This window comes from Vanacampus margaritifer, chromosome 20 (assembly GCF_051991255.1).
Source record: "Vanacampus margaritifer isolate UIUO_Vmar chromosome 20, RoL_Vmar_1.0, whole genome shotgun sequence".
Classification (NCBI taxonomy): domain Eukaryota; kingdom Metazoa; phylum Chordata; class Actinopteri; order Syngnathiformes; family Syngnathidae; genus Vanacampus; species Vanacampus margaritifer.
Genome location: NC_135451.1, coordinates 8,340,730 through 8,368,544, shown reverse-complemented (window position 1 = coordinate 8,368,544; position 27,815 = coordinate 8,340,730). Strand labels below are relative to the sequence as shown.

The 27,815-nt window shown below is 38.7% G+C and overlaps 1 protein-coding gene across 2 annotated transcripts in view; it reads left to right on the top strand.

Moving 5' to 3' along the window:
• nrp1a (neuropilin 1a) overlaps positions 1-27,815 on the top strand; it is a 77,531-nt gene that overhangs the window by 44,529 nt on the left and 5,187 nt on the right. The window contains exons 8-17 of one of the 2 annotated variants that reach the window (XM_077554361.1): positions 7,017-7,172; positions 10,010-10,154; positions 14,934-15,265; positions 18,685-18,829; positions 22,742-22,831; positions 23,641-23,691; positions 26,568-26,711; positions 26,795-27,072; positions 27,169-27,265; positions 27,358-27,411. In XM_077554361.1, coding sequence (XP_077410487.1) covers positions 7,017-7,172; positions 10,010-10,154; positions 14,934-15,265; positions 18,685-18,829; positions 22,742-22,831; positions 23,641-23,691; positions 26,568-26,711; positions 26,795-27,072; positions 27,169-27,265; positions 27,358-27,411 — 1,492 coding nt within the window. Of the gene's footprint in view, positions 1-7,016; positions 7,173-10,009; positions 10,155-14,933; positions 15,266-18,684; positions 18,830-22,741; positions 22,853-23,640; positions 23,692-26,567; positions 26,712-26,794; positions 27,073-27,168; positions 27,266-27,357; positions 27,412-27,815 lie in introns of both variants that reach the window. The other variant, XM_077554360.1, reaches the window with a different exon arrangement.

Below are 27,815 nucleotides of genomic sequence, written 5' to 3'. Positions count from 1 at the left end.
CACAAACACTAATGACACAACAAGACACACCTGGGCAAGACACAAGTGGCTGAGGGCACTGATTGGATAACACGAGGAAGGGCAAGATCACACTTAACAAGACAAGGAAGACACACAAGGAAAACAGAAACTACACTAAAGTTACGGTTTGTTAAAAAAATAAAATAAAATCATAGACCGACATAAACGTGTTAAATACAACACAAATTACATTATGGCAACATAAACACATATGACAAGGATTAACATCCTTAAAACTTCATTAACTGTGCCACACAATGCATTCTGGGAACAATATATATGCAAAACGGGTAGCCACAACACATCCGGAACTCATACAGGCAAAGTGTTGCCGTGGTCCATTTGCATTCGTGTTATTTTTTGGAATAATATAATTACAGTTGAGCCCCGTCATGTAGGGCTAACACACAAATAGCGAAAACGTAGAAAATCCCACTTGAGTGAAGATACTGAAAACTTGGATTCTAAATGTAACCATTAGAGATATGATATAATTAAAAGAAAGAATATGCGTTTGGCCCATGCAGTAATTAGTGTCATGATCTCTAAATGGTCAGTTGAATTTTATGAGACAGACTCATCAAGCAGCTGCCAGACGTGACATATACCTCCAGGTTTCTTTCCTTTCCTGTCCAATGACCATGTCATTGTTTCATAATCATGACTCAGAGCTGTAGTCATTCACAGCTGTGTCATGGATGGCAAAAACAATGGAGCCCTAACAATGATTCAAAATGACAGGGGTTATTAGGTCCATTGGGTCAACCTTTACAATGTAATGCGATCCGGAGTGGAGTCATAAAATATTATACATTTACAAAGATAAGAAAGCTCATTTAACCATTTTTATTATTGTTGTATTTCCCGTATGGCGCAACATGAGTGTAAAATATTCCAAAAAAATGTCATTATGATGGGAAAAAAATTGAAGCGGCTATTAAAATTAAATTTTACAGACATCCCTAATTAATTAAGTGAAAAATGTGACAAATTTGTGTTTAATATTACTTGTTATGAGACTAATGCGTCCCTCTGTGTGAGGAAAGAAGACCATCAGTGCAATGAATGGAAGACATACATAATTAAATGGTCCCAAAGAGGTGCCATGTCTAAAAATAAACCATAAGAGCATCAGGTGAATATTGTAATAGATGGGATGATGTGAAGGTGGCTCATGGGTCCTGCAGTCCTTGAGTAATATTTAAGAGGATTTAATTACAATGTCTGGTAATGGAGCTAAAGGATACATGAGGCAAAACACGTGCTGCTTGCATGTTAGTTTGCCCCCAAAACATATTTTTCTTATTATCACAAAAATGATTGTTATTATTTTTGATAAAGCCATTATAACGCTTTGCATCCAGTGGAAGGTTAGACCTTTGATGAGTATATTTGATCCCTCAAGTTCCATAAAACATTTCCAGAAGTTATGTTCTGTTTATGTCCACCAGCTGGTCGTCGCTGACTTTGAAGCTCGCTTTCCGATTTCTCATGTTGTGGTTTTTCGGTGAGGACTAAATCTCACTTACTCACCCAGCATTCCTATCACGAACATGTTTCCCAACATTGAAGAGGAGGCTTTTTAAAAAAGTATTTGACAACTTTTTTTTCAGACCTCACACTGCTGCCTTCTTGGCAGCTCAATTATAAGCCAATCAAGCATAGAGAGATATATTGTCAGAGAATTGTGTTGACTTTTTTTGCGAACACCCATTTTACCAGGTTTGTCATACTGCATTCACGCAACAGTGACTTAGCGCAAAATACATATCATGTAGCTTGAGTAATGGCGAGACTCTTCGCCCCTGCAGCTGCCAGGACTGTTGAAGAATAATTTTATAATTATTGCTTGAAACACCCCCAAAAAAACATCATCCAAATACGTGATCTGGATTTAAGTACCTTGATCTACTTGCATGTCATTGCAAGCCTAAGCACAGCAGTTTTCTTTCTCCCTCTCTATTTACAATACACTGTAAAAAAAAATATATGCATATATATTTACATGAAAAAAAATAGAGATTTGACTACATTTTACAAGTTTATTAAAAAAAACAAAAAACAGCCACTCTACCACCTGAGCCATCTTCTGTATGTTAGTATGTTGCTGGAGTCAGGTGGAATCCTCAAACCTCCAAGAGCCCAGTTTTGGTCTCATTTTGGACACACAAGCTATACTTTATAGTGGCAAACAGCAAACGTGGCATGGCTCAGGTGGTAGTATGTCTGAAGGTCATGACTTCGTTCCTCTACGCTTACATAGCTTTTCTTTTTTTCTTTTTTAACAATCTAGTAAAATGTACAAAAAATTCTCCTTGTAAAATGTACTTTAAAACTTTACTAGGTTTTTTTCAAGTAAATATTACTCCCCATTTTTTTTACAGCGCAACCTGACTTAAATGTTTGCTTCCTTTACTTATTTATTTATTTATTTTTCTTGAGAGAGCTCAGTATTGTTCATTCGGCAATTTTACAGATTTGACATGTCATCATCATTGCTCTCTTTTTTATTTTATTTTTTATTTTGTATGTGCGTGTGTATGTGTATGTGTGTGCATGTGTGCGTGCGTGTGAGAGTGTACTCATTAGTCAACCTAAAACCTATTAAAAATCCCATACCGTTCACCTAAACCGAATACTTCAGAATCCAGCTAGAGTCGTGAGGTTGTCAGGAGATCTGAGGAAGGATCAAAGGACAGTGAAATCCAGCACCGACCAGATATCACCTACTACCCACCGGGTTACCAACCAGAGTCTTTCACCAACCCCAGAAACATCTAAATTCCAACAAATTAGGGAGACCTCAAGAGACCAAAGGAAAAGTTTGCTTCCAATCTTATTTATTACTAAGGAGTGTTGAGGCCACACAGAAAGAACACAAGTTAAATTGTTAAAGCTGCAGTGATTTCCAAAAATTCCCCATTAATGCTTGATTAGAGTCGCTTTTGAAACTCACAAGCATGATTCAGCCCTTCAAGGCCAGAAGCTGCAAGTAATTTCTGAATGTTCATTATTAGTTTATGTATCAAAATCAGTTCATGCTGTCCACAGGCTGGAGTAACTGCTGACAGAACTTTCACTCATTGTTATTTTGGCCTGTTTGTTGTTACTGTTGCCTCTGGGCTGTGGAATGCAAGCACCCAGGCAGGCAGTCTTCTCCTGACCCATGTAACCTTGGTCTGTTAGCGCAACCGCTACCTTGTTGTTCTTCCGCTAAGCAGCCATTAATAAATCATACTTTGCCCATTATCCTGGCCCCTTCTGTCTGCCAGTCCATAAGAAAGTGATCCACTGTAGACCTTAGTCACTGTGTCCACTTTTCACATCTTCTGAGAATGCCAAAATAAAAAAACTAAAGTGAAATAAAACGGATATAAAAAATATATAATTCAAAAATTAAATACAAAAAAATAAATATAAATGGGAAAAAAATGATAAATAAATGAATAGAATTAAGGTTTAAGGTATATCCCCTATTGATGCTAAAGAACATGGGTGAGAGACATGATCCCTGTGGCACTCCGTCAGTGGTCTTCAGCACAAATGTTTGATCTGCTCGCATGTTGGTGGTTTCTGAGGTGGTGGAGATGGCTATGAGATGGCTAATTAAAAAATTAAATACAAACAAATGGAAAGAAAAACAACAAATAAAAAATAATAATAATAACAAAACAACAACAAACAACAACAACAACAACAACAACAAAAAAAAAATATATATATATGTATAGAATTAAATGTGGAAATAAATACATAAAAAAATATATGAATAGAATTAAGGTTTTAGATATATCACTTATTGATGCTAAAGAACATGGGCGAGAGACATGATCCCTGTGGCACTCCGTCAGTGGTCTTCAGCACAAATGTTTGATCTGCTCGCATGTTGGTGGTTTCTGAGGTGGTGGAGATGGCTATGAGATGGCTAATTCAAAAATTAAATACAAACAAATGGAAAGAAAAACAACAAATAAAAATAATAATAATAACAAAACAACAACAAACAACAAAAAAAAAATATATATATTTTAGATATATCACTTATTGATGCTAAAGAACATGGGCGAGAGACATGATCCCTGTGGCACTCCGTTTCTGAGGCGGCGGAGATGGCTATCAGATGATTAATTCTAAAATTAAATACAAAAAATGGAAATAAAAACAACAAATAAATAAATGTGGAAATAAACACACAAAAAATTAATATATGAATAGAATTAAGGTTTTAGATACAGTATATCACTGATTGATGCTAAAGAACATGGGCCAGATACATGATCCCTGTGGCACTCCGTCACTGGTCTTCAGCACAAATGTTTGATCTGCTCGCATGTTGGTGAGAAAATGTTGCCTACCAACAAGCAACAAGTGTGTGACAGATGTCATATTCATATTAGATACAGTATATTAGATATATGACTACACAATGTTTAAGTGCCATTGTGCTTGTTATTGGACTTTGCTTTCATTTTAGTGCAGCCTGTTTTTAATATGTACAACAGCAACTTTCGAACCAATCCCGAATGAAGGGTTCCATTTTGGTCATTCGTTCCGACGCACACATGCAAACACCAAAATGTACATTCATAGTTGTATTTAAGACTCAAAGGAGACTCTCTCATCACGATGTGGAAACCGGTTGCCCCATGCCCAAACGCACTGTTTTAGTAGCATCTGAATGCAATTACTCCTCATTAATGTCTGCTCAGCCTATCAAAGTAGAGTTGGAGCCTTTTAAACAAGTTTCTTTATACAGCATCTATTTAAAAACCTTTCAGTTTCCACTTAGTTGTGGGTTAAGGTCTTGTGCCCTGAGATTAGTCTCCAATGCATTCATTGGGGTAGTGGATTAGCTCTTACTGATTACTTAATGATTGTGTATCCAAAAAGGCACAATTGTAGAGTTTTACCATAAGCCACAAGTATCGCTCATTGCAAGCAATGTAAGCATCGGCAAGAAGCTAAAATAAAAAAATGTTTAAAAAAATCCACGGATGTCCTTGCCACATAAACAGACGCCGACTGACTTCCATAAGGGTTTGTGTGGTCTTCCTTTCCTGAAAGTTATGGTCATGGTTGTGATCATGCCTGATGGTTGGCAGGCACACACTTTGATTCTTTTTAAGGTCTGAGGCAAGCCGATGACTAACTTTGCTGAGCATCACATCTCAAATGTATACATGTGACAAATATATAAAGAACAGACATCCACCCGCGCTCTCTCTCAGTCTCCGGCAAGTAGTCCCACCTTAAAAATATCAAATATGGGTTACAGTTTATGATTACCTCATAAAGTGCCCTAAAAGGCACTATATTTGATATTCAATCTCTTTTCCTCGCTTTCTTATTGGTGAATTTGGATTTTATCTGATTGTATGACTCTCTTCCTGTAAAGATTACGTTTTTATCCAATAAGCTTCTGTCATACTCGTCAGGAAATTAAGTTGTCATCCTGAGTCTTTTTCATTAATTCACAGATATTGTCCTTACATGTTATTAAATTCCAGCTAGCACAGATGGCTAGAGATGTTTTTCCCCCCTAGATATAGAACATGTACATTTTTTTTAAAAGACCTGTGAATCTGTGTTTTGTATCTTTCCTGTTGCAATAGTTATGGTAACTAGATTTCCATAATTAACAACTACAATTTTGCTGAAAATCAAATATATAATAAATTCTCACTAGGAACTATTAATAACTAATTTAATTGCTAGTAAAGCTGGTGACGGGTGGTTGTATTTTATTCTGTTGTAAAAAACAAAAAAGTATTCAAAAAACGCGGGGAAAATATTTAGATCAACAGGAGGAAAAATTACTCAGAAAAACAGAAAAATATTCAGAAAAACAGGGGAATAACATTTTTTTTTAAACAGAAAAAAAATATTCCAAAAAACAGGTGCTCTGTTTTTCTTAGTCATTTTTTTCAGTTTTTTTTTTGCAAATAAATTATTCCCATTTTCAGAATATTTGTTTCTGTTTTTTTGTGTATTTTTTCACCCTTTTTTTCCTGAATATTTTATTCCCTCCAACCGCATTTTTCAGATTTTTTTTATGACAGAAAAAAAATTTTAGTAAAACGGAAAAAAATATTCAAAAAAACAGAAAATTAAAAAAAAAATTACACACAAAAAAACAAAGCTCCCCGAAAAAAAATTGTCAGAAAAACAGGAGGGTTTTTTTTCCCAAGTGAATGCAATACGCTTTCGTATGACACAAATGTGAATATGAAAATAAATAGGAATTAACTTAACAGTTAGAGTCATTGGTTTATCATATGAATCGCTATGACATGTGATTGAAAATGGATATGCCCCAAACAATTGGCTTGCTGACTGGAATAAAATAAATAAATAAATAAAAATAAAACCATTGAGAAAATCAATGGAGCTGGTGAAACGGAATTGGGGACACAAAGGGTTAAATGAGACGTTCCCGTTTTTGTCTGGTCACCCTAGCAATAATTGAAAAAGGCCAAATAGATTCTTAGCCTATTATAGGGAGGCGTGGCTCAGTGGTAGAGTGGTAGTCTTGCAACCCAGTCGTTGAGGGTTCGATCCCATGCCGAAGTATCCTTGAGCAAGATACTTAACCGTCAGTTGTTCCTGATGCTGCGTCATCATAGGTTAATGAGAAGTCAAATGTAAAGTGCTGTGAGGGCCTTGTAAGATGGAAAAGCACTATATACAATGAAGTACCATTTACTAAACAAAGAGCAATTTCTGGAATTTGAACCCACGGCCTCATGGTTACTGGACAGTGCACTTTACCAACTGCGCCACTGAGCAGTATCAGGCAGCTGGTAATGATGATATGTTGTATGCGTGGAAAGTCAAAGACAAAGACAAAGACAAAGTCCCATTGTAAATGAATAAGGAAAAGTTGATATTAAATGTTAAATTGTGTAAAAACTGCAAGTAATGTGGAATCAGACAATATATTCCCAGGAAGGCGTGAAGTTTTGAAGTTGTCTGTGTTTGCTCTGATCACTTCTCAGGTGGACCTCGGCTTCTTACGGTTTGTCTCGGCCATCGGTACACAGGGTGCAGTTTCCCAGGAGACGCGTAGGACTTATTTTGTCAAGTCCTACAAAGTGGACGTCAGTTCAAATGGAGAAGACTGGATCACGCTGAAGGAGGGCTCGAAACAAAAGGTAACAAAAAAATGTTTTAATTTTTTTTTATATGTGCTCAAATAATGTTATTTGTGTCCTGTGCATTTTCCACTTCGCTACAGAACCTCCTCCAGATGTGGACAGTACAATAATAGCATTGAAAAATGAAAGTAGTATTTTTGTGACAGATACCAGCAACGTTTGGAAGATCCCGACTCAAACAGACCAGCTGATTTGAATTATCGGTTCGCTGCACGTTGCCTCCGATCGCCACAAAATGGGAAATACCCTGTCATATGTGCTCTAACATGCAATTACGCACTCTCCTCAGTGTGGTCATGTAGCCGCTGCGTGTGTGTAAGCGGTCGACTTTTTTTTTGACTGAGCGTGCTGGTCGTAACTGTAGCCACGGGGGAGATTTTCCAAGGAATGTTGCTTCTGTTTGTGTTGGGCTCTTGTTAGCTTGTAAAAAGGTACAACAGTGACAAAAGACTTGACAAACAACACTTTTATGGGATGGTTGTTGAGGATGTCATGTTTGAGCAGCTGCTAGAGGCGGAGCCAGGAGAGGAAGGAGGGAATGGGTATGCTTGACCGGAGCTTGGTATTTCATTGATTGCTGATCAGCCAGTCAAACAGAGCACGTTTTGCCCATCTGGATGCAACGGGGTCACTGAGGCATGTTTGACGTGTAAATACTTTTGTGGAAGTGACACTTTCTCAACAGCGACCAGCGCATCCAAACCATCATGTTTGTGCACACAGACCACTGGGTTGGCTTCCTTTTTGTCCTTTCTTAAGTACCCTAAAGTGCTTCTGGACAGAACGAGCAGCATTTACTACTTGCTGAGGTTGCAGTTTTGCGTTCCAGAATAAGCGACTTTACGCTTAGTAAACTGAGGGGAAGACTGATGACATGTATGATGTTAGTGGCTTGTTTAACAACGTTCGGTAGGAGACTGCATTGGCTAATAACGCAACCCTTGCATCATGTTTTAGGGCATGTAAAATGAGCCGAGTTTCAGTGTATTTATCTATCTAGCTGTCCACCCTGCTCTTTCTATGCTACATTCTGTAGCCCTGTTTCCTGAAAATGTAATAACACCTGAAAATATAGTAAAAAATTGCACTTAACTATATAAAAACTGTCCAACCCCAAAACCACCAACCCCCCCAAAAAATGAATAATAATAATAATTGACTTATGTTGTAATAACCTTTTACCACTAATGGAATGCCTTATTACAATGTTATAAGTGATTTATTACACGTTTAGGTTTTAGTTTGTTTTCTCAAAACTGATCAGTCAAGTAAAAACTAAGCTTCAGTGTATTCTTTGTTTTTCTTTCTTTCTTTTTCTTTTTAGAAAGAGCTCAGTATTGTTCATTCGGTAATCTTACCGATTCTACATGTCATCATCATTGCTCTCTCTCTTTTTCCTTTTCTCTTTAACTTTTTTTTGTATGTGCGTGCGTGTATATTCTATGTATTTTCTATCTGGCTGTCAACCCTGCTCTTCTATGGTAGATTCTGTAGCCGTCACACCCTATAATGTAATAATATCCTGAAACTGTAATAACACCTGAAAATGTAGTACAAATTGCACTTAACTATATAAAAACTGTCATAACCCAAAAAAATAATAAATAAAAATATTAAATTAATTAATAAATAAATAAAAATTGACTTATGTTGTAATAACGTTTTCCCAATAATAGAATGCCTTATTACATTGTTATTAGTGATTTATTACATGTACATGTTTTGTTTTGTTTTTCTAAAAACATGATCAGTCAATTAAAAACCGAGCTTCAGTGTATTCAGTGTAGCTTAGCCGAGCTTCAGTGTATTTTTCTATCTAGCGGTCCACCCTGCTCTTCTATGCTAGATTCTGTAGCCCTGTCACACCCTATAATGCAATAATTTCCTGAAAATGTAATAACACCTGAAAATGTACTAAAAAATAGCACTTAACTAGATCAAAATTGAAATAACCTCCCAAAAATAAATAAATAAACGTTTTATTTTATACCAATAATGGAATGCCTTATTAAAATGTTATTAGTGATTTATTACATGTTTTGTTTTTACTTCTAGAATATGATATAATTATGTAATAAAATATTACATTATCGTAAATATGTTATTACAATATCAGTAAGCATTTTATTATATTTTGGGTTAAATTTTTACATTATTGTGTTTTGTAAATTTTTTGATTGAGTTTAGTGCAGATTCTATTACACTTTCAAATGTTATTACATTTCAGGAAGATATTACATTATAGGGTATCACAAGCCGTGAGTTCAGGAGTTTAGGGGAATGTATGGTCACCGGTATTATTCAATTACCCAGAATGAACTCTGATGGACGGGTTCAGAGTTGTTTGGCTGGGTGGTCAGCCTCCATAAATGGCGCTAGTAAACTCACTGAATTCCCCAGGGCAAAACTGTGACATCAGCTGTGACATGCTTGACCTTTAAACAAGGCACTGCAGTAAAACATCCACAGATCTCAAGCTAGAGGGCAGAAAAGGGACATCTTTCGTCATTTTTTTTTTTCCAGTTAGTGTTGCGAAGACTTCCTCGGGTTTCACAGGCCGTCGCCCACATGTGGTGCGCAGGAGGCAGGCGAATTATTTACGGGCCGCCGAAGTTCAGGTTTTTTCACACAAGCAATCGTAACACTGGTGTCATGTGGATTTTCACTTTAAACATACTAACTGAATCCTCATGTAAGTCATTGTGCAATATTTTTTTAGAAAACTATTTGTAATGAAGATGACATTACCTAAATGTGTTTCCTGGTCACTATTTTTTAATATTACAATATAATAAGCAATAAGTAATTTTCAGGTCACGCTTTCTGACTCTCAGGTCTTCCAAGGTAACAGCAACCCAACAGACATTGCCAAGACGATGATGCCCAAACCCACTCTGACGCGCTTCATCCGCATCCGTCCTGTTACCTGGGAAACGGGCATCGCGCTGCGCTTTGAAGTGTACGGATGTAAGATATCAGGTTAGTACGGTGGCCAACCATCCGTGACCGACATGCATACAAACCTGCAAACACTCCTCCGATTACATTTTTGAATGTGAAATTCAAAATACCTTGCTGTTCGTTTCGTTGCCTATATTTTTTGATACAAGGATGTCCCTATTAATTTATATTTGTCATTTTATCTCCAGAAATATTATACTTATTACAAAATAATGTAATAAATATGTAATAATAATTAGGAAAGTTTGATACCACTTTTTCCCCCGACCGATCTCTAGTAATAATGATATATCTGTAAAATATGCTTTTCTTACACATACAGTTTACAGCATGTTAACATTCTTTTATCACCTTCAAATTTTTAATTTGGCTGTTGCACCCTATAATGTAATAATTTCCTGATAATGTTGTAAAAATTGCACTTAACTAGATCAAAATTGTACTGAGGCCCCCCAAAAAAATAGACTTATGTTGTAATAATGGTTTTACCCATAATGGAATGCCTTATTACAATGTTATTAGTGGTTTATTACATGTTCAGTTGGAGTAGGGGGGAAGGGGGGGGGGTCTCAGATCTGATCAGTCAAGTAAAAGTTTGACAGATAATGTAATGTGTTAATTTTCAGTCCAAACCTCTATGGCATCTATGGTAATACTTTCCTGAAAATGCAGCAAAAAATTTATTTATCTAGATCAAAAGTGTAATGAAGCGACCCCCACCCCCTCCCGTAAAAGTGGTTTTACCAATAATAGAATGCCTTATTACAATGTTATTAAGGATTTATTACATTTTCATAAAAATTGCAATAGCTACATTAATTTGAGGTCCAGCATTCGTGCTTATCTGCGATCCGGAGCGATAAAATAGGTTGGTGAGAGAGTCCATAACAGGGAAGCAGTACTTGTTTGGAGATTAGCTATTCATGTTCTCTTGTGTTTCGATGTATCTCATAAAATATAAATGGCGCTAACAGCTGGCAGACAGAGGGGTGGGCTTTATATGGTCCGATCCCTCCTGCTGATCTGGTCTCGGCTTCCTCTTTAGTTACAGTCTGTTTTTTCTTTTGCAGAGCTTTGATTTTGGCAAATAACCCTCTTGAGTTGTTGGCCTTTTTTCTTGCTGTTATTTTAATGTGACTTGCAGTGTGCATGTCTTTCCTACGTGCTCAGGCACATCTGCTGTATATAATCGTTTTTTTTATGTATTATACACAATTGAAGCAAAATGCAAATTTTTTTCCCCTGGTTTTAGCTACAAATATCTTGGTTAAAGGAAGGTTTAGGATTGACTGCATATTGATCTGAAGAACATGAGCGGCTGTTTGTATGATTGCAGTGTGTCGGTATATCAGTGTTGCAGCTGCGTTGTGTGTTTTTCGGGAACGTAACCAAACCACGGCACAGAGCGAGTAAACACATCACAAGACTGAAGTCACCGCAAGGCCTCTGAGATGACGTGAGCGCCCCCGAGGGGCTCGGAAGACGCTGCCAGCTCGACTGCATTAGTGCAGCACATGTGGCGGGAAAGGAGCTGCGAGGCTCCTGCGGCCTGCATAAAACTCAATGACTCACTTTCTTCTATTTGAGGTTAACAATTTCTGATAGCAGGAATTTGCTAAAAGATCTAAAAAATATGGAGTATTGTGGTAAGCGGAGCTTTTTAGTGCATTCTTACCCGAGATAAACATGACACAGGTGTATGAAATTTATTTGAGAGACAAGTGGTTGGGCCTTATCTTAAAGTTTCAGCTTGTCATTAATATCAACTGTCGCCGCCCTGCTGTTAGTAAATATAACAGTTTATAAATATAGCTTCTGTGATGAACCACTGAGGCGCCTCCCAAACCCAAAATACTGCCCATGAAGCTGTGGATCTTCATCTCGGGAAGCCGTTTGTTCCTCTGGGTGTGCCAGATGCACATAGTATGCCACTAGAACTGGTTCTTGTCAGAGGTACCGAACCCAACCAATTTCCTATGCGTGATTGCCGAACCCTTCTTTTCTTTGGAAATGCTGAAGCATTCTCCACACTTTATTACCGTGAAACAACTCCCACATAATACTTCCGATTTACACCGTTCAAATTTCAACTTGCTTCAAAAATTCACACCTCCCGTGTATATATCGTCAGATTTCACATGACTTACAGTATTCGCACAATTTAACGTTAAATAACAACTTTTCCTAATTCATTTTCAACAGACAGTGACATTTTTCGAAGTCTTACTTTCCACGCCCACTTCCATACATACAACTTATCATCATTACCACCTGTCTGATACTGCTCAGTGTAACCAGGAAGTAGCGGGTTCGAATCCCACCTTTGGCATTACAAATATATCCATAGTGAAGAGGAATCTAGAATTTTGTCCTCTTTGCGTGTTCCAAAAATGAAGATAGATTTAATGTAAGAAAACTACACCTTTGCAAAAATGATTTTTAATCAATCAGAGATCTCTGGACAGATAACAGCCTCTATCATCACTTAAACATCGTGGGATTCAGAGCGTCAAATGTGTCTCTTCCGGGTGGCGGACGGCTTTTATTGTTTAAGGACCTCCTCTCTTTTATTTGTAGACAAAACATATGTCTGAGTACTTTTCCAGAGCAGATGGCGTAAACAAGGTCAGATTTGGGTGTGTGTTCGGGACTGAATATGTTATATAGTTGAAGGTTCTATTTTTCCCCATAACAAAATCTCACAAACAAGTTGAACCAAATTTACGGTGGCCGGGACTGATGAAGAAAGTAAAGAGTGTGTGCATGTGTTATTTCAAAGCAAATTTTGTTTTTAAGACCGAAATGTGCGTGTACAAAATAAAACAAGGAATTTTGGACCAATCAATGTGTACCAGCCTAAGGTCAGACCATACGAGATCAACATCATCTGCTCTGCTCAGGACACAAAACATTTCGACAAGGTTAATATGAAGAATTAAAATGTTCGTAATGTGTAACAATAGTTGATATATGAAATTAGGTATTAAAAAATGCTATAATATCTTTCAGTAGCCATTATGCTAAGTGATATACATGTATACCAACTGACTACCATATCAAAAAGTGCATTATAATTTCACTGAAATGATTAAATGCATGCTAGCTTTCAGCATCAGGTGACACTTAAAAAAAAAAATACACCATCAACCATGATTTCAAAGAAATCAAGTAGGACTTGGGTTCAAACCCCACTTGGACCACATTTTAGTTAATTCAATGGTTCGATACCAATTGACTATCATATTAGGAAATGGATTATAATTTCTCTGAAATGATTAAATCCCATTTTAGACAAATTGCAGTTCGAGTTTTCTTTTTATTCATTTGTCATTTAACTTCAGTTATAAATTTGTAATTTTCACATAATTTATCTTTCAATTTATTTCATAAGCACATGCATTCAAATCTTAGCATTCAGCTATTTCTGCAGGAATTGCACTTTGTTTAGTTGAAAAATCAAACGTGACCACCGCTGGGATTTTTTTTAGATTGAACCCAGGCCCGGCAGCAGAAACAATGAAAACACCAGAGGCCCCAGAATTTAACCCTGTGGAACACCATACATTCTGTTATACTTGTAAATTCATATTGCACATATTTGTCTGACCACTTTCTTTTTTTTTGGTCGACATAGAGATTACATTAATTTAAAAAAATCATTTGACGTACCATCACAACAACTGACTACTGAGCTTATCAAATTCCCAATAGCAATTCATTGTGATCACCTGCAGCCAATGACATCCAAGCAGGTCGTATCATCACGAATCAGGTACGTCTATTGACCTCTGGTTCGATCGAACCCAGGTTCAGAACCACTAAACCAAGGGCTCTTTTAGCCAATCACAAGAAGGAGTCATGCCATGTCACCTGTGACAAACCTCCTTTCAACTTTACTTACCAATGCAGATGGTCTCTCAACCCTCCCATTTGGATATTTCTGCCAACAGATTTCAGAACCAGAGCTTTCGCTCATGACTGCATAGGAGTTGCTTTTAGATGACCATAGAAAGAGTCTGAATGAAGCCTTGTTCGCAAAGTCTTCGCTCGCCTTTCCCAGACGCGGCTACGCTGCTTCGTTGTGCTGAAACACAGTGTACGCTTTGTCTGCTGCAGACACACAAGATATATAATAATGTATGGATGTGTATTCCTCCGTGGGAGTCAGACGTGTTACAACTGGCCCTTGAATCAGAATCTGGGGACAGGCTGGAGGTCAGGAGCATATGGGCCGGAGGAGTTTTTTATTACCGAAGTACAACGAGTTACTAAGTGAGCTCCTCTGTAGACTTCTGTGTGTCATGTAAATGTGAACGATAAACAAAAGATCCACAGATACATATTCGGATATACTGTATGTAGTACAAATATGTGTACAAGAAAGGATGGGTTCGATAAAAGGCAGTCCAACAGCTGTGGAGCAGAAGGTAGATGAGTGCAGCCGCAGATGAAACACAAAAGACAATGTGTTTTTTGTGTGAGATTACACGCGAGTCTGTTTAGGAAGGCGGGAGATGAGAAATGAAAAGAAATAGCGCCCCCAGAATCCAGGAAGTGGAAGCACCAATTGAGCAGAGGCTTTTAATTGGCTGCCTGGAGACAAGCGCCTCAGGGCGAAAAAAATTTGTATGCATGAGATCCGTGGACAGGAAGAGAATAGGGGGAGAGATCAAAGTAACATTGCAAAGAAGTGACTCGGAGCAAACCTTGAAATATGTGCCTATATATATTTTCTTTTTTTTAAAACAGTTCCAATAAAAGACAAATCCACACTTTCGTTTTGTTTTCCTCTCTTAGAGTACCCTTGCTCGGGCATGCTCGGCATGGTATCAGGCTTGATCACCGACAACCAAATCACCGCGTCCTCTCACACCGACCGGAGCTGGGTACCCGACAACGCTCGTCTGCTGACTAGCCGGACGGGTTGGACCCTGCTGCCTCAGCCACAGCCTTTCACCAGGGAATGGCTGCAGGTGGACCTGGGGGAGGAGAAGGTGGTGAAGGGATTGATCATTCAGGGAGGGAAGCACCGCGAAAACAAGGTCTTCATGAAGAAGTTCCGCCTTGGCCACAGCAATAACGGGTCTGACTGGAGGATGGTTTTGGACACCAGCGGAAACAAGCCAAAGGTACATGTTAGCTTAGTTCTCTTTGGCACTGATAGGTGATTTGAGCTGTTGTGTCACTGTGACCTTTATTCTTGCTACTGCTAATTCCTATGTATGAAACCGGTTAAGAGCATCGGGTCACACATTGTCACATTGACTAGGCAGAGCTGCCAGGACATTATAAGAGTAGAAACCATTTGGACAGATTAGACCTTCTTCCGTACCCAGTAAAAAAAGGTTAGCTGTGTACTTTTGTCTTTTTGGCATTCAGTTAAGAGCTGAGCTGATAATATACAGCGCTCTGGTAGTTACTGTTAACGCTAAAAACAGTTGGGTCAAAAATAACCCTATTATGGGTCAAAAATGGACCGATCCTCTACACATAAAGTGGATCGGTGCATTTTTTATCCACAATTGGGTTACTTTTGACCCAACTGTTTTTAGAGTGTAATATTGCAAGCATTAAAGATGAAAGGATCGGGTGAGGGGTTCCCTCAGGATTTTTCAATTGGTGCCATGACCCGGATTATGTGTTATATGATTTGCTTCTGTCATGTCCAATATTTATTCTTCTGGGCTATAGCTGTACAAATCCTTTTTTGAAGGACATATACCATAAAAGCAGTTGGGTCAAAAATAGGCCGATACTCTACTTGGGTCAATTTGACCCAACTGTGAGTTAAGAAATGGGTCTTTTAGTGTAAAACAACTCTTAAATATTGGTCAGATCCTTTATTTGGGTAAAAAAATTGGCTCATTTTGTATAAAACAACCCAGAAAGTTGGGTCAAATTGACCCATAAAGTGGATCGGTGCATTTTTTTTAATCCATAATTGGGTTACTTTTGACCCAACTGTTTTTAGAGTGTAATATTGCAAGCATTAAAGATGGAAGGATCGGGTGAGGGGTTTCCTCAGGATTTTTCAGTTGGTGCCATGACCCGGATTATGTGTTATATGATTTTTTTTCTGTCATGTCCGATATTTATTCTTCTGGGCTATAGCTGTACTAATCCTTTTTTTGAAGGACATATACTCTAAAAACAGTTGGGTCCAAAATAACCCAACTATGGGTCAAAAATGGGCCGATACTCTACTTGGGTCAATTTGACCCAACTTTGAGTCAAAAAAATAGGTCTTCTAGTGTAAAACAACTCATAAATATTGGTGAGATCCTTTATTTGGGTCAAAAAATTGGCTCATTTTGTATAAAAACAACCCAGAAAGTTGGGTCAAATTGACCCATAAAGTGGATCGGTGCATTTTTTGTGTATCCATAATTGGGTTACTTTTGACCCAACTGTTTTTAGAGTGTAATATTACAAGCATTAAAGATGAAAGGATCGGGTGAGAAGTTCCCTCAGGATTTTTCAATTGGTGTCATGCCCTGGATTATGTGGTATATTATTTGCTCCTGTCATGTCCAATATTTATTCTTCTGGGCTATAGCTGTACAAATCCTCATTTAAAAAAAATAAAATAAATAAATAAAAGTTGGGTAAAAAATAACCCAACTATGGGTAAAAAAATAGGCTGATCCTCTACTTGGGCCAATTTGACCCAACTTTGAGTCAAGAAAGTTGGGTTAAATTGACCTATAAAGTGGATTGGTCCATTTTTGATCCATAATTGGGTTACTTTTGACCCAACTGTTTTTAGAGTGTAAGATGTATTACAAGTGGGTACACATCACACTCATTAGCCCACATTAAAATGCATGAGACCAAATTAAAATGAATCTACTCGGTTTCCAAGCTATGTAAGTCTTTCTACAGTCAAAGTGAGCAAGTTTCTGTCATGACTTGAATCAATTGAGGATCGGCACCGAGAGTTATTCCCACTGCTCTTTCCCTTTAGTATTCTGCACAACGCACACAGTTCAACTCTTTCAGTGGAAGCGAGAAACGTCAGGGGAAGGCACAAAGAGAGGAAAAGGAAATCCATCATACTGTAGAAAAAGATTTATTTTCCAGCAACACAGTATGTACAGTACATGCAGAAAATATGAAAACAATGCAGACGATTGTTACAATATACTTACAGAATATAATGAGAGCCAATAATAGGCATATAAAAAGAATTCTGCCTTACCAAATATTTTTATGTTATTTTAATTTTTCATTGGTGTGGACGGGGGAGTAAATTTGTATGTTGATTAAAACTAAAATTGGCTTATTCCAAAACTGTAGTCAGTTTTCCACAGCTTATTCTCCAGATAAACAACATTCCACTGAAGCTGTAGAAAGACTGTAGTAAGAAGAGCTGATTACAATTGGATTCATCTACAACTACATGGCAACTTATTTGTACAGTCACAATTAAGACTTCTATTTTGTTTTATGTTGGTGGGGGAAATGGGGGGGTGGTAATTTTCCAAGGCTTGTAACAATTCCATCATAGTGTTTGATTTACATACATACACAATTATTTCATATTTTTTAAGAAAACCAGGATCCCTATAGCTTAAAAGCTTGACATGATAGTGAAAAACAGATCAGTTTTTAATTCTGGAACTAAAAATTTGTTAAAAGCAGTGGTTAGACAACAAAAATTGTGTTCCCAAGTAGTTTTACACATCAAGATTTTTTGACCGGTCGCTGATCGGTGATAAAGTTAGAAAAAAAAACGATCATCGATTTGATTAGAAGATGGTGCAATATATCTATTTAAAGCATTCACTCCCAGCCATTTTCACAGAAGCAACCCCCTTTGCTCCCGGCTGTTTTACTGGATTTTGACTAATTCTGCAAGGCCCACAGAATATTGTGTTATATTGCTATAAAAACATGGAACCTACCAAAAAAAAGATTAGAGTCTTTTCTTTCATCAGGAAAAAAAAGTATATTTCTATCTGTTTCCGTTTTGTAGCAATTAGCATTAGAATATAGCTAAGTTTCATCATTATTCACGAATCTGTTTCAAACTGTGCGGTAATCAGCTTGTTTGTAACATGGCCCTGGTTGATCTCTTTTTCTCTGCTGCCACCTGCTGGCCGTTTTTGTAATTGCTACATTGATTCACCCATTCTCTGCTGTTTCGAGACTGCACCAAAGCCATAAAAATGTATAAATACGTCTTTGGGACAGTTAAACATTTAAAATAGAATGTATTTATAAAATTAATTTAAAAAAAAAAAAAGCTTTTCTATTTACTCTACAGTGGACCGCCACCAGGGACTGACCCGGCCCACAAATAGCGAAAACCCACGTATTATTGATATCAAATGCATGGGAAAAAATAATTGAATGAATCAAAATTCTTCCAAAAAATGTTGATTAACATTAAAAGAAAAATAATGTCTTATTTCATGGAGCTGATCAATGACATCATTAATTGATCCTGATCGTGTAAAATCTATTCTCCAGTATTATTCATTAGAAACTTCCTGATTTTAAAGCCGCTCTCTTTATTTCTTCCATTATTTTTTATTTTCTCTATCAGATTTTTGAAGGGAATAGCAACTATGACACCCCCGAGTTGAGGACAGTGGAACCCCTCCTGACCCGGTTCGTCCGAATCTACCCGGACAGGGCTACCGCTACTGGTATGGGCCTACGACTGGAACTCCTGGGCTGTGACATCGAAGGTAAACAATCCTATTGAATGACATTACATCAAAAGTGCGAATTTTCAGCATGAAGTGCAAAGAGGTCAAGTAGGAATATTACATTCCTCAAAGCGAGAAAAATATTTTCAGCTATGATGATGACTCCTCTACAAGCAGTAATGACATCGCCACCAATAGCGGTAAAGTGCCACTGACACCGGAACCTTTTCCCACTCATGCTAATGACATTTCCAGCTGTGCTAAGGTTTCGCCGTAATGATGCTTTCACTCATCATGACCTTATCTCTCCCATCCGCACTCCATGACTACCATAGGTGCACTTGTGACCTGTGTATTATTTCGCATATTTCAAGTACATGTTTTCATTTCTGTGTTAAAATACACACAGGTGAGCCATCTGTCATTCTAACTAAAAAGCATGACTATAAGTTGCTTGACGTCTTTGGGACAATCTGAGTTATTTAAAGGTGTGCATGAAGGCTCCTTATGTTGATCCCGCAGCTGTGCGGCTTCTGTTCCGTATTCCCACAAGGGACACTTGTCTTGTCTCCCAGTTTCATCAAAGCTGCCCCCGTTGCTCGTCACTTCTCGGGGAGGGATCAAATAGATGCCCACCTGGCCCAGCTGGATTATCGCAACATGGCGTCCGTCAAAATCTTCCTAGCCTCTGTGTGTTCTTTGTTCTTCCCGAGGGAAAGCACACGTTATCTGTAAAATTACTACGAGTTTTAAAATGAATGAGTTAATTGAATTTAACTTATTCACTCCCAGCCATTTTCACTGACGCAACTGATTTTTTTATTGAAAAAAAAGAAAGAAATTAATGTATGTTGAAACTTTGGTAAACTAATTGCAGTAGAAAACTTTTTTTTAAATGTTTTAATTTATTTGCAATTTTTGTTATATTTTTTAAACAAAGCTGCCCATTCTTTATTTGTTTAAAATTAAAAGATTTGTTTTTTTCATTTGATGCTAATATTTTCTCTTTAACTGCAAATTAATATCGGCTTGAAATATCGGCTATCGGTCTGCTTGACTACTAAGAATCGTATCGGTATCAGCCTTGGAAAAACCATATTGGTCTATCACTAATTACTGTATCAAATTTTATGCTAGCAAGAGTATGAAAACTTAGAAAAAAAGTATTGTATATTTTATTGTACATTTAGAACAGATATGAAATTTGTGATTATTTGAGTTAACTATGGAGAAAAAAAAACTTAAAAATTACCTTTATTTTTATTTTTTGCTACTCTCCAATCCAATAGCACAGAAACAGCTTAGCAATATAAGAATGTGCAGCAGGCTCGGCCTAAATGGATTTACATATTGAATTTCAGGGCAGCCCGTTCCGTTGTAAGCCTCATTGACTCCCAACAGCAGCTTTAGTCAGATGATAATGCTTGTTTTCAGTGTTAATGCCAAACACACACAAACACGGGCGCACACGCACGCACACACACAGTGTTGGCCAAACATGTTGTACCGGCCATGTACACACTATAACACAAATACACAGGTACGGAGTGTGTAAGTGTGTGTGTGTGTGTGCAACTCTTAAGCAGACGGGCTAAATCCTCATTTCAGTGAGAGGCTCCCCTGATGCAGCACTGACCCCATTTCTGACCTTCTCCACCCTGAATCTGACAGGGGCTGATCTGCCTCATATTTCATCTCACTGAGGAAGAGGACACACACACAAACACACACACACGATACACGTGCAGGGACTTTACTTCAATTTATCTATGTCTGTCTTTATCTACACTTCCCATCTTCTCTCCTATTCCTCTTTCCTCCCTCTGCAATAGTGAGAGCCATTCATTACATAGCGTGTGTGTCTACATTGTAGCCAGTGTACACACACACACACATATTGGATGGTCGTGTAGCGGAGAAGGAAGAATGGCTCTGGAGTCTTACCCACATCCAAGTGTCACAGGATCATAATGACAGGCTGCTGTGGCCGTTAGGGGCGCTGCCAATAGCCAACTGAAACCCTGTTCTATGTCTTTGAGCTCCTAGTATGACTTTGATTTTTAACTATTTATAAAAGACACCTCCAAAAAGGTACATGTGCACAAAATGAATTGCTAAAAAAAGGGCATCGTTAATAGCTCAGGCCAAGTAGTTACTGTAATTCAGAATCCAGAGGTATAAGTGCTATGGATTTTATTTGTAGTGCAGATGGAAACTGAAAAACCCAAATTTAGTAACACTAAGGGGCATGGTTAAATTCAACTTGTTTTGAACCATGTAGGGATGGGCGAGTACCGATACCAGGCTTTATTTCAAAGTATCAGTACTCATGATGTTGTGCCCATTTTACGATCAGGAACTAGAAATGAGAGGAATAGGAAACTGCCATTAATTTCATGCAATTAAAAAAAAAATGCTTCACTTGATTATGCATGCGCGGATCAAAAGCATTAAAAGTCATTACATTGATTTTTTTAATTAAGGCCTTAATGGCATGAAAAAACATTAAAATTTTTAATACTTGTCCATGCTTTATTTTACATAAAACATTGTGTAAAGTAGTCACTATAACACAATTTATATATTTTTTTTAAATATATATATATATATATATATATATATATATAAATATATATATATATATATATATAAACCCTAGACCTAGATTGAAACCCTTATTTGGAACCCTAACCCTAGTTTAAAACCCTAATTTGAAACCCTAGCCCTAGTTTGAAACCCTAATTTGAGACCGTAGCCCTTGTTTGAAACCCTAATTTGCAACCCTAACCCTAGTTTGAAACCCTAATTTTAAACCCTAGCCCTAGTTTAAAACCCTAATATGAAACCCTAGCCCTAGTTTGAAACCCTAATTTGAGACCCTAGCCCTAGTTTAAAACCCTAATTTGAAACCCTAGCCCTAGTTTGAAATCCTAATTTGAGACCCTAGCCCTAGTTTGAAACCCCAATTTTAGACCCTAGCCCTAGTTTATAACCCTAATTTTAAACCCAGCCTTGTTTAAAACCCTAATTTTGAACCCTAGCCACAGTTTGTAACCTTAATATGAAACCCTAACCCTAGTTTTAAACCCTAATTTTAAACCCTAGCCCTTGTTTGAAACCCTTATGTGGAACCCTAGCCCTAGTTTAAAACCCTAATATGAAACCCTAGTCCTATTTTTAAACCCTAATTTGAAACCCTAGCTCTAGTTTTAAACCCTAATATGAAAACCTAGCCCTAGTTGGAAACCCTAATTTGAAACCCTAGCCCTAGTTTCAAACCCTAATTTGAAACCCTAAGCCTAGTTTCAAACCCTAATTTGAAAAGCCCTAGTTTGAAACCCTTATTTGAAACCTTAGCCCTTGTTTAAAACCCTAATTTGAGACCCTAGCCCTTGTTTGAAACCCTAATTTGGAACCCTAACCCTAGTTTGAAACCCTAATATGAAACCCTAGCCCTAGTTTGAAACCCTAATTTTAAACCCTAGCCCTAGTTTAAAACCCTAATTTGAAATCCTAGCCCTAGTTTTAAACCCTAATATGAAACCCTAGCCCTACTTTGAAACCCTAATTTGAAACCCTAGACCTAGATCAAAACCCTAATTTGAAACCCTAGCCCTAGTTTGAAACCCTAATTTGAAACCCTAGCCCTAGTTTGTTACCTTAACATTATCAGTCGAAGTATTTTGGTAAGTTTTATTTATCAAGACTACTAGTGGTATTTGCACTGGTATCGGTGACTTAGTCAAGAGTTCACTATTCACACTGATATTGAACTGAAATAAAGTGGCATCGAACAGCCCTATAACCGTTTGTAATGGTTATAGGCTTGCAGACTTGCATTTCCACAGATGCAATGGTAATAGGGATGACCGAACAGAAGCGCTATCATGTCCAAAAAAAAAGAAGTTTAACGTGAAATCAAACCCGTTGTCTTCATTTTGTTTGTCGCAGCTCCCACGGTCCCCCCTTCCACCATTCTACCGACCACTTCCCCGTCAGACGAGTGCGACGATGACCAAGCCAACTGCCACAGTGGCACAGGTGATGACTACGATATCACAGGTGCTAACTTCGCCCACATGAGACTGCAACTAACCCCTAAGCCCCTTCCCTTCTTCAACAGAGTATGCTCATACCTCATTAATTTCAAGCCCCTTTTCCTACTCTCAACCACATTAGTTGACCTGAGTACCATACGCATGTGCGCGCTCTCGAATAGCACCCACTTACTTCAAGAACATCGTTACACCTACACCACAACAGAGGTGGCAAATCTGGGTCCAGTAAGTAAAAACCCTGCCACAGTTTGGCTTTAGCCCCTTGTGCTAGCTAGCGAGCTCCCTAGCTAGCTCCCCGCGTGCTTGTTTACCTGCGAGGAGTTCCCTCGCAGGAAAACAAGCATCCGGGGAGCTAGCTAGGGAGCTTGGTAGCTAGCACAAGGGGCTAAAGCCTGCCACAGTTTGGTTTTAGCCCCAGGTGCTTGCTAGCATGCTGCCTAGCTAGCTTCCCGGGTGCTTGTTTACCTGCTAGGGAGCTCCTAGTGCCAGGGGAGCTAGCTAGGGAGCTCGCTAGCTAGCACCTGGGGCTAAAACCAAACTGTGGCAGGCTTTAGCCCCAGGTGCTAGCTCCCTAGCAAGTAAACAAGCACCTGGGGAGCTAGCTAGGGAGCTCGCTAGCTAGCACCTGGTGCTAATGCCAAACTGTGGCAGGGTTTTTACTTTCTGGACCTGGATTTGCCACCTCTGCCACAAGAGCAGCGTCGTTGAATCCAGCATGGATGCATGTAGTGCATGGGAATGGAATAAAGGTTGACTAACGACTTAATTTGGATGACTTTTATGTTGTTCCAGGTGGTACAACAATGCCAGAGACCCCAACGGCTCCAGTGGATATCGTCCCAGGTTGGTTTCTATACTATTATGAATTCCATGATTTAGCACTGATTATTTTTTACACTCATTGTGTTGTGCCCACATGGGTAAATATTTACCTACTCACGGTTTGTTTTGCATTAATTTCCATTCTGTTTTATCGTGGCTCATAAAGTCCTCCCTCCCTCCACTGATGTATGTGTGTTATTAAAGTTGATGATAAGCCCCTCAGAGGCCCGTGCTGAGGCAGGATGTGTGATGCAAAGATGATTAGCACGGGTGCTCTGCCGCTGCCTCAGCATAATCACTAATCACTGGGCTGGCACAAACATGCTCATATACCACACACACACACACACACACACACACACACACTCAAACAGGGTAACACAATGCAATTGCGGTGAACTGAGGATGCCTTTGTAGCTTCATGCAAACTCATACCAATACACTTTGCCGATAGAGAAGGTTGATGAGGTGGTAGCCAGCTGAGAGGCTGTGCCCTGCTCTGACCTTGACTAATGGGCCATTCAGTAGGCTCTACTTAGCCATTGCTCTATCAGTTGGCTCTGAGTTCAGTAGACTAAGCTGCTACTTATAGTATAAGATTGTGTATATTTGTTCTTTGTGTAAATGTGGGAAAAAAATGTACACCTTTCTGTACATTAATGCAAATTTTCACACAAAAAATGTGTAAAAAACTAATGTGCTTGGGTACGATCTCAGTATGGAATAAAATTGCAAACGTAATTTTATTTGGGATTAAGTGTTGGTAAATATAGGAATTCTAGAGCATTACAAACTATAATATCAATCAGTTGGGACAATTTGTAAAATGTAAATAAAAATGGAATACATAATACAGTATAATGCAAATCTCAAATCAATGGTGAATGTCCGTAACCTAACCGTAAGGGGTTTAAAAAAAAAAGTTTTAAATGAGAAAAATAAAATAAAAAGCATTGCTAGCTAACATTGCTCAATGTTAAAACACTCAGAAACACAGCAGAAATGCAATGTAGAAAAGTGTGCTGCGGTCTGACGAGTCCACACTTCAAATTGTTTTTTTAATCATGGATGTAGAGAAAATGAATATCCGGATTGTTATCAGCGCAAAGTTCAAAAGCCAGCCACAGTGTTCAACTTGCATATTTAAAAAACAACAACATGAATGCTTAAAACTACTTTCAGGCTTTGAAGCAACATGTACTACCATCCAAACTACTTATTTGTTAGGGACGTCCCTGTCATTTTTGGGTTCTGTTTTTCCTTGTGTGTCTCCCTTGGTCTTGTTAAGTGTAATCCTGCCCTTCCTCGTGTCAACCAATCAGTGCCCTCAGCCACTTGTGTCTTGCCCCAGGTGTGTCTTGTTGTGTCATTAGCGTGTGTGTATTTAGCCTCCTGTCTCCCCTTTGTCTGTGTCGGTTCATTGTCATTTTCCTCCTGTCATGCTGCCAGTTTTTTGCCTTGGTGGCCTCCCCACGTTTTGTTTTGCTGCCATTTAGAGTTTGCTTTTGTTTTGAATAATTAAATTCCCTTTTTGTCCATCACCAAAAAAAAATGCCAAGTCGCATTTTGCACGTGGTATAACAGCGTGGCTTCATAGTAAAAGTCTGAGAGTACTAGACTGGCTTGCCAGCAGTCCAGACCTGTCACCCATTGAAAATTTGTGGCGCATTATAAATGTGCATTTACATCATATCAAATACAGTTGAATATTGCATGAACAAATCATTATATTCTGTTTTTATTTACATTTTCCACAACAGTCCAACTTCATTTGGGTTTGTGATTCATGCCACAATAAAGACCTTAGATAACATCTCAAACATTTCCAGACATTTTTCTTAATCCGCATTATAAATGTGCATTTACATCATATCAAATACAGTTGAATATTGCATGAACAAATCATTATATTCTGTTTTTATTTACATTTTACACAACAGTCCAACTTCATTTGGGTTTGTGATTCATGCCACAATAAAGACCTTAGATAACATCTCAAACATTTCCAGACATTTTTCTTAATCCAATTTTAACGAAACACCAAAGCATGAGCAGCCACATATTTTCTGGCCTCTCTGGAACCCTTCTCAATGCGTGGCATGTGTTCATGAAGAATGCCATTGTTAGAAAAAGAGGCCCCTGCACTGTTACCATAGTTGTCTTCAAACCTCAAATCCCCGCTCTCATTAAAATCCACAAGTCTCTGTGGGTAGCATCTATTGAATGTAGCTTTCAAATAGACAGCATGCCAGCAACTCATTTGTGCCACTGTCCCTCCATCTTTATCCACATTCTGAGCCATCCGTTCCACTATGTAGTTTTCTTTTTAAAGCCAGTAACTTTTTTTTTTTTCATTTCATTTCTATGTATAATATGTGCCTTAGGTTTCCCTTTTCCATTCTTGAACTGAAATAATGGCTATTTTCCTTCATTTTGAGCTGCTGGGTGTTTCTCAACACACTTTCCAAAGTCCTTTGCTGCCCTCTACTGTTCACAGTTATATGTAACAGGTGGCTGAAGCTGCATTTTCTATAGCAGTATGTTAGTTAGTAATTGCAGGTTAAAAACCAGAGGTGGCAAATCCAGGTTCAGAAAGTAAAAACCCTGCCACAGTTTGGCTTTAGCCCCTGCTAAAGCTAGCTAGCTCCCTAAAAGCTAAACAACCACCACGGGAGCTAGCTAGGGAGCTAGCTAGCTAGCACCTGGGGCTAAAGCCAAACTTTAGCCCCTGCTAAAGCTAGCTAGCTCCCTAAAAGCTAAACAACCACCACGGGAGCTAGCTAGGGAGTTAACTAGCTAGCACCTGGGGCTAAAGCCAAACTGTGGCAGGCTTTTTACTTTCTGGACCTGGATTAGAAAAACTGTGATGTAGCTAATCATATTTAATACGTTTTCAGATTTTCTTTGGTTTGCCTGCGACTTTGGCTGGGCCAATGACCCGTCCTTCTGCAGGTGGACTTCTGAGGACACTGGCTCTCGGTGGCAAATCCAGTCTAGCGGAACCCCAACCCTCAACACAGGACCCAACATGGACCACACAGGTGTGGCCTCTACCCTTTCAAATTAAAGACATAAAAATGAGCTACAATGTTGAGATTTTGTGACACATTCTCATATCCAAAAGGTGGCTCAGGAAACTTCATCTACACCTTAGCCACGGGTTTGCAAGAAACAGAGGTGGCTCGACTAGTCAGCCCAGAGGTGGTCTCCCCAGATTCGGACCTTTGCGTGTCATTCTGGTACCACATGTTCGGGTCGCACATTGGTACGCTGCATATCAAACAGCGCAAACAGACTGTTGACGGACCTGCCGACATCTTGCTGTGGACCGTCAGCGGTCACCAGGGTAACCGCTGGAGGGAAGGCCGTGTCCTCCTGCCACGCACAAACCGGCCCTATCAGGTGAATTAAACCGCTTTGCATTTTCAACAAACACAATGGGAGCTTCATTGTTTGTTTTTCCAAATAGAACTAACACAAATTTGTTCTGTGTCGTAGGTGGTGATTGAAGGATTGGTAGAGAGAAAGAGCTGGGGAGATATTGCCGTGGATGACATTAAGGTTCTCAGTGGCCTCATTGCAACTGACTGTAAAGGTGAGGTTCACAATACAGAACATGTGTATAGTGTACAAGACTTTATATCGTTTTTTGGCCAAAGTTTTGAAGTCAATTCTGTGCTTGGACAGATCCAGATGTACCCACGGAACCAATGCTCCCAGAAGATCACTTTAATGAAATCAGTAAGTTATTTCTTAGCTGTTGTTTTTGAACATAGGAGATTGTAGTTGAGGAGATTTAAAGTTGTGTTCACTTTTGGTTAAAAATTTGGGTAATGACTCAAATTGGGGGCAGCACGGTGGCTGACTGGTTAGCACGTCCGCCTCCCAGTGCAGAGAACGTGAGATCGAGTCCGGGCTTCGGCCTACCTGGGTGGAGTTTGCATGTTCTCCCCGTGCTTGCGTGGGTTTTCACCGGATACTCCGGTTTCCTCCCACATTCCAAAGACATGCATGGCAGGTTAATTGAACACTCCAAATTGACCCTAGGTGTGATTGTGAGTGTGGTTGTTTGTCTCTGTGTGCCCTGCGATTGGCTGGCAACCAGTTCAGGGTGTACCCCGCCTACTGCCCGAAGCCAGCTGGGA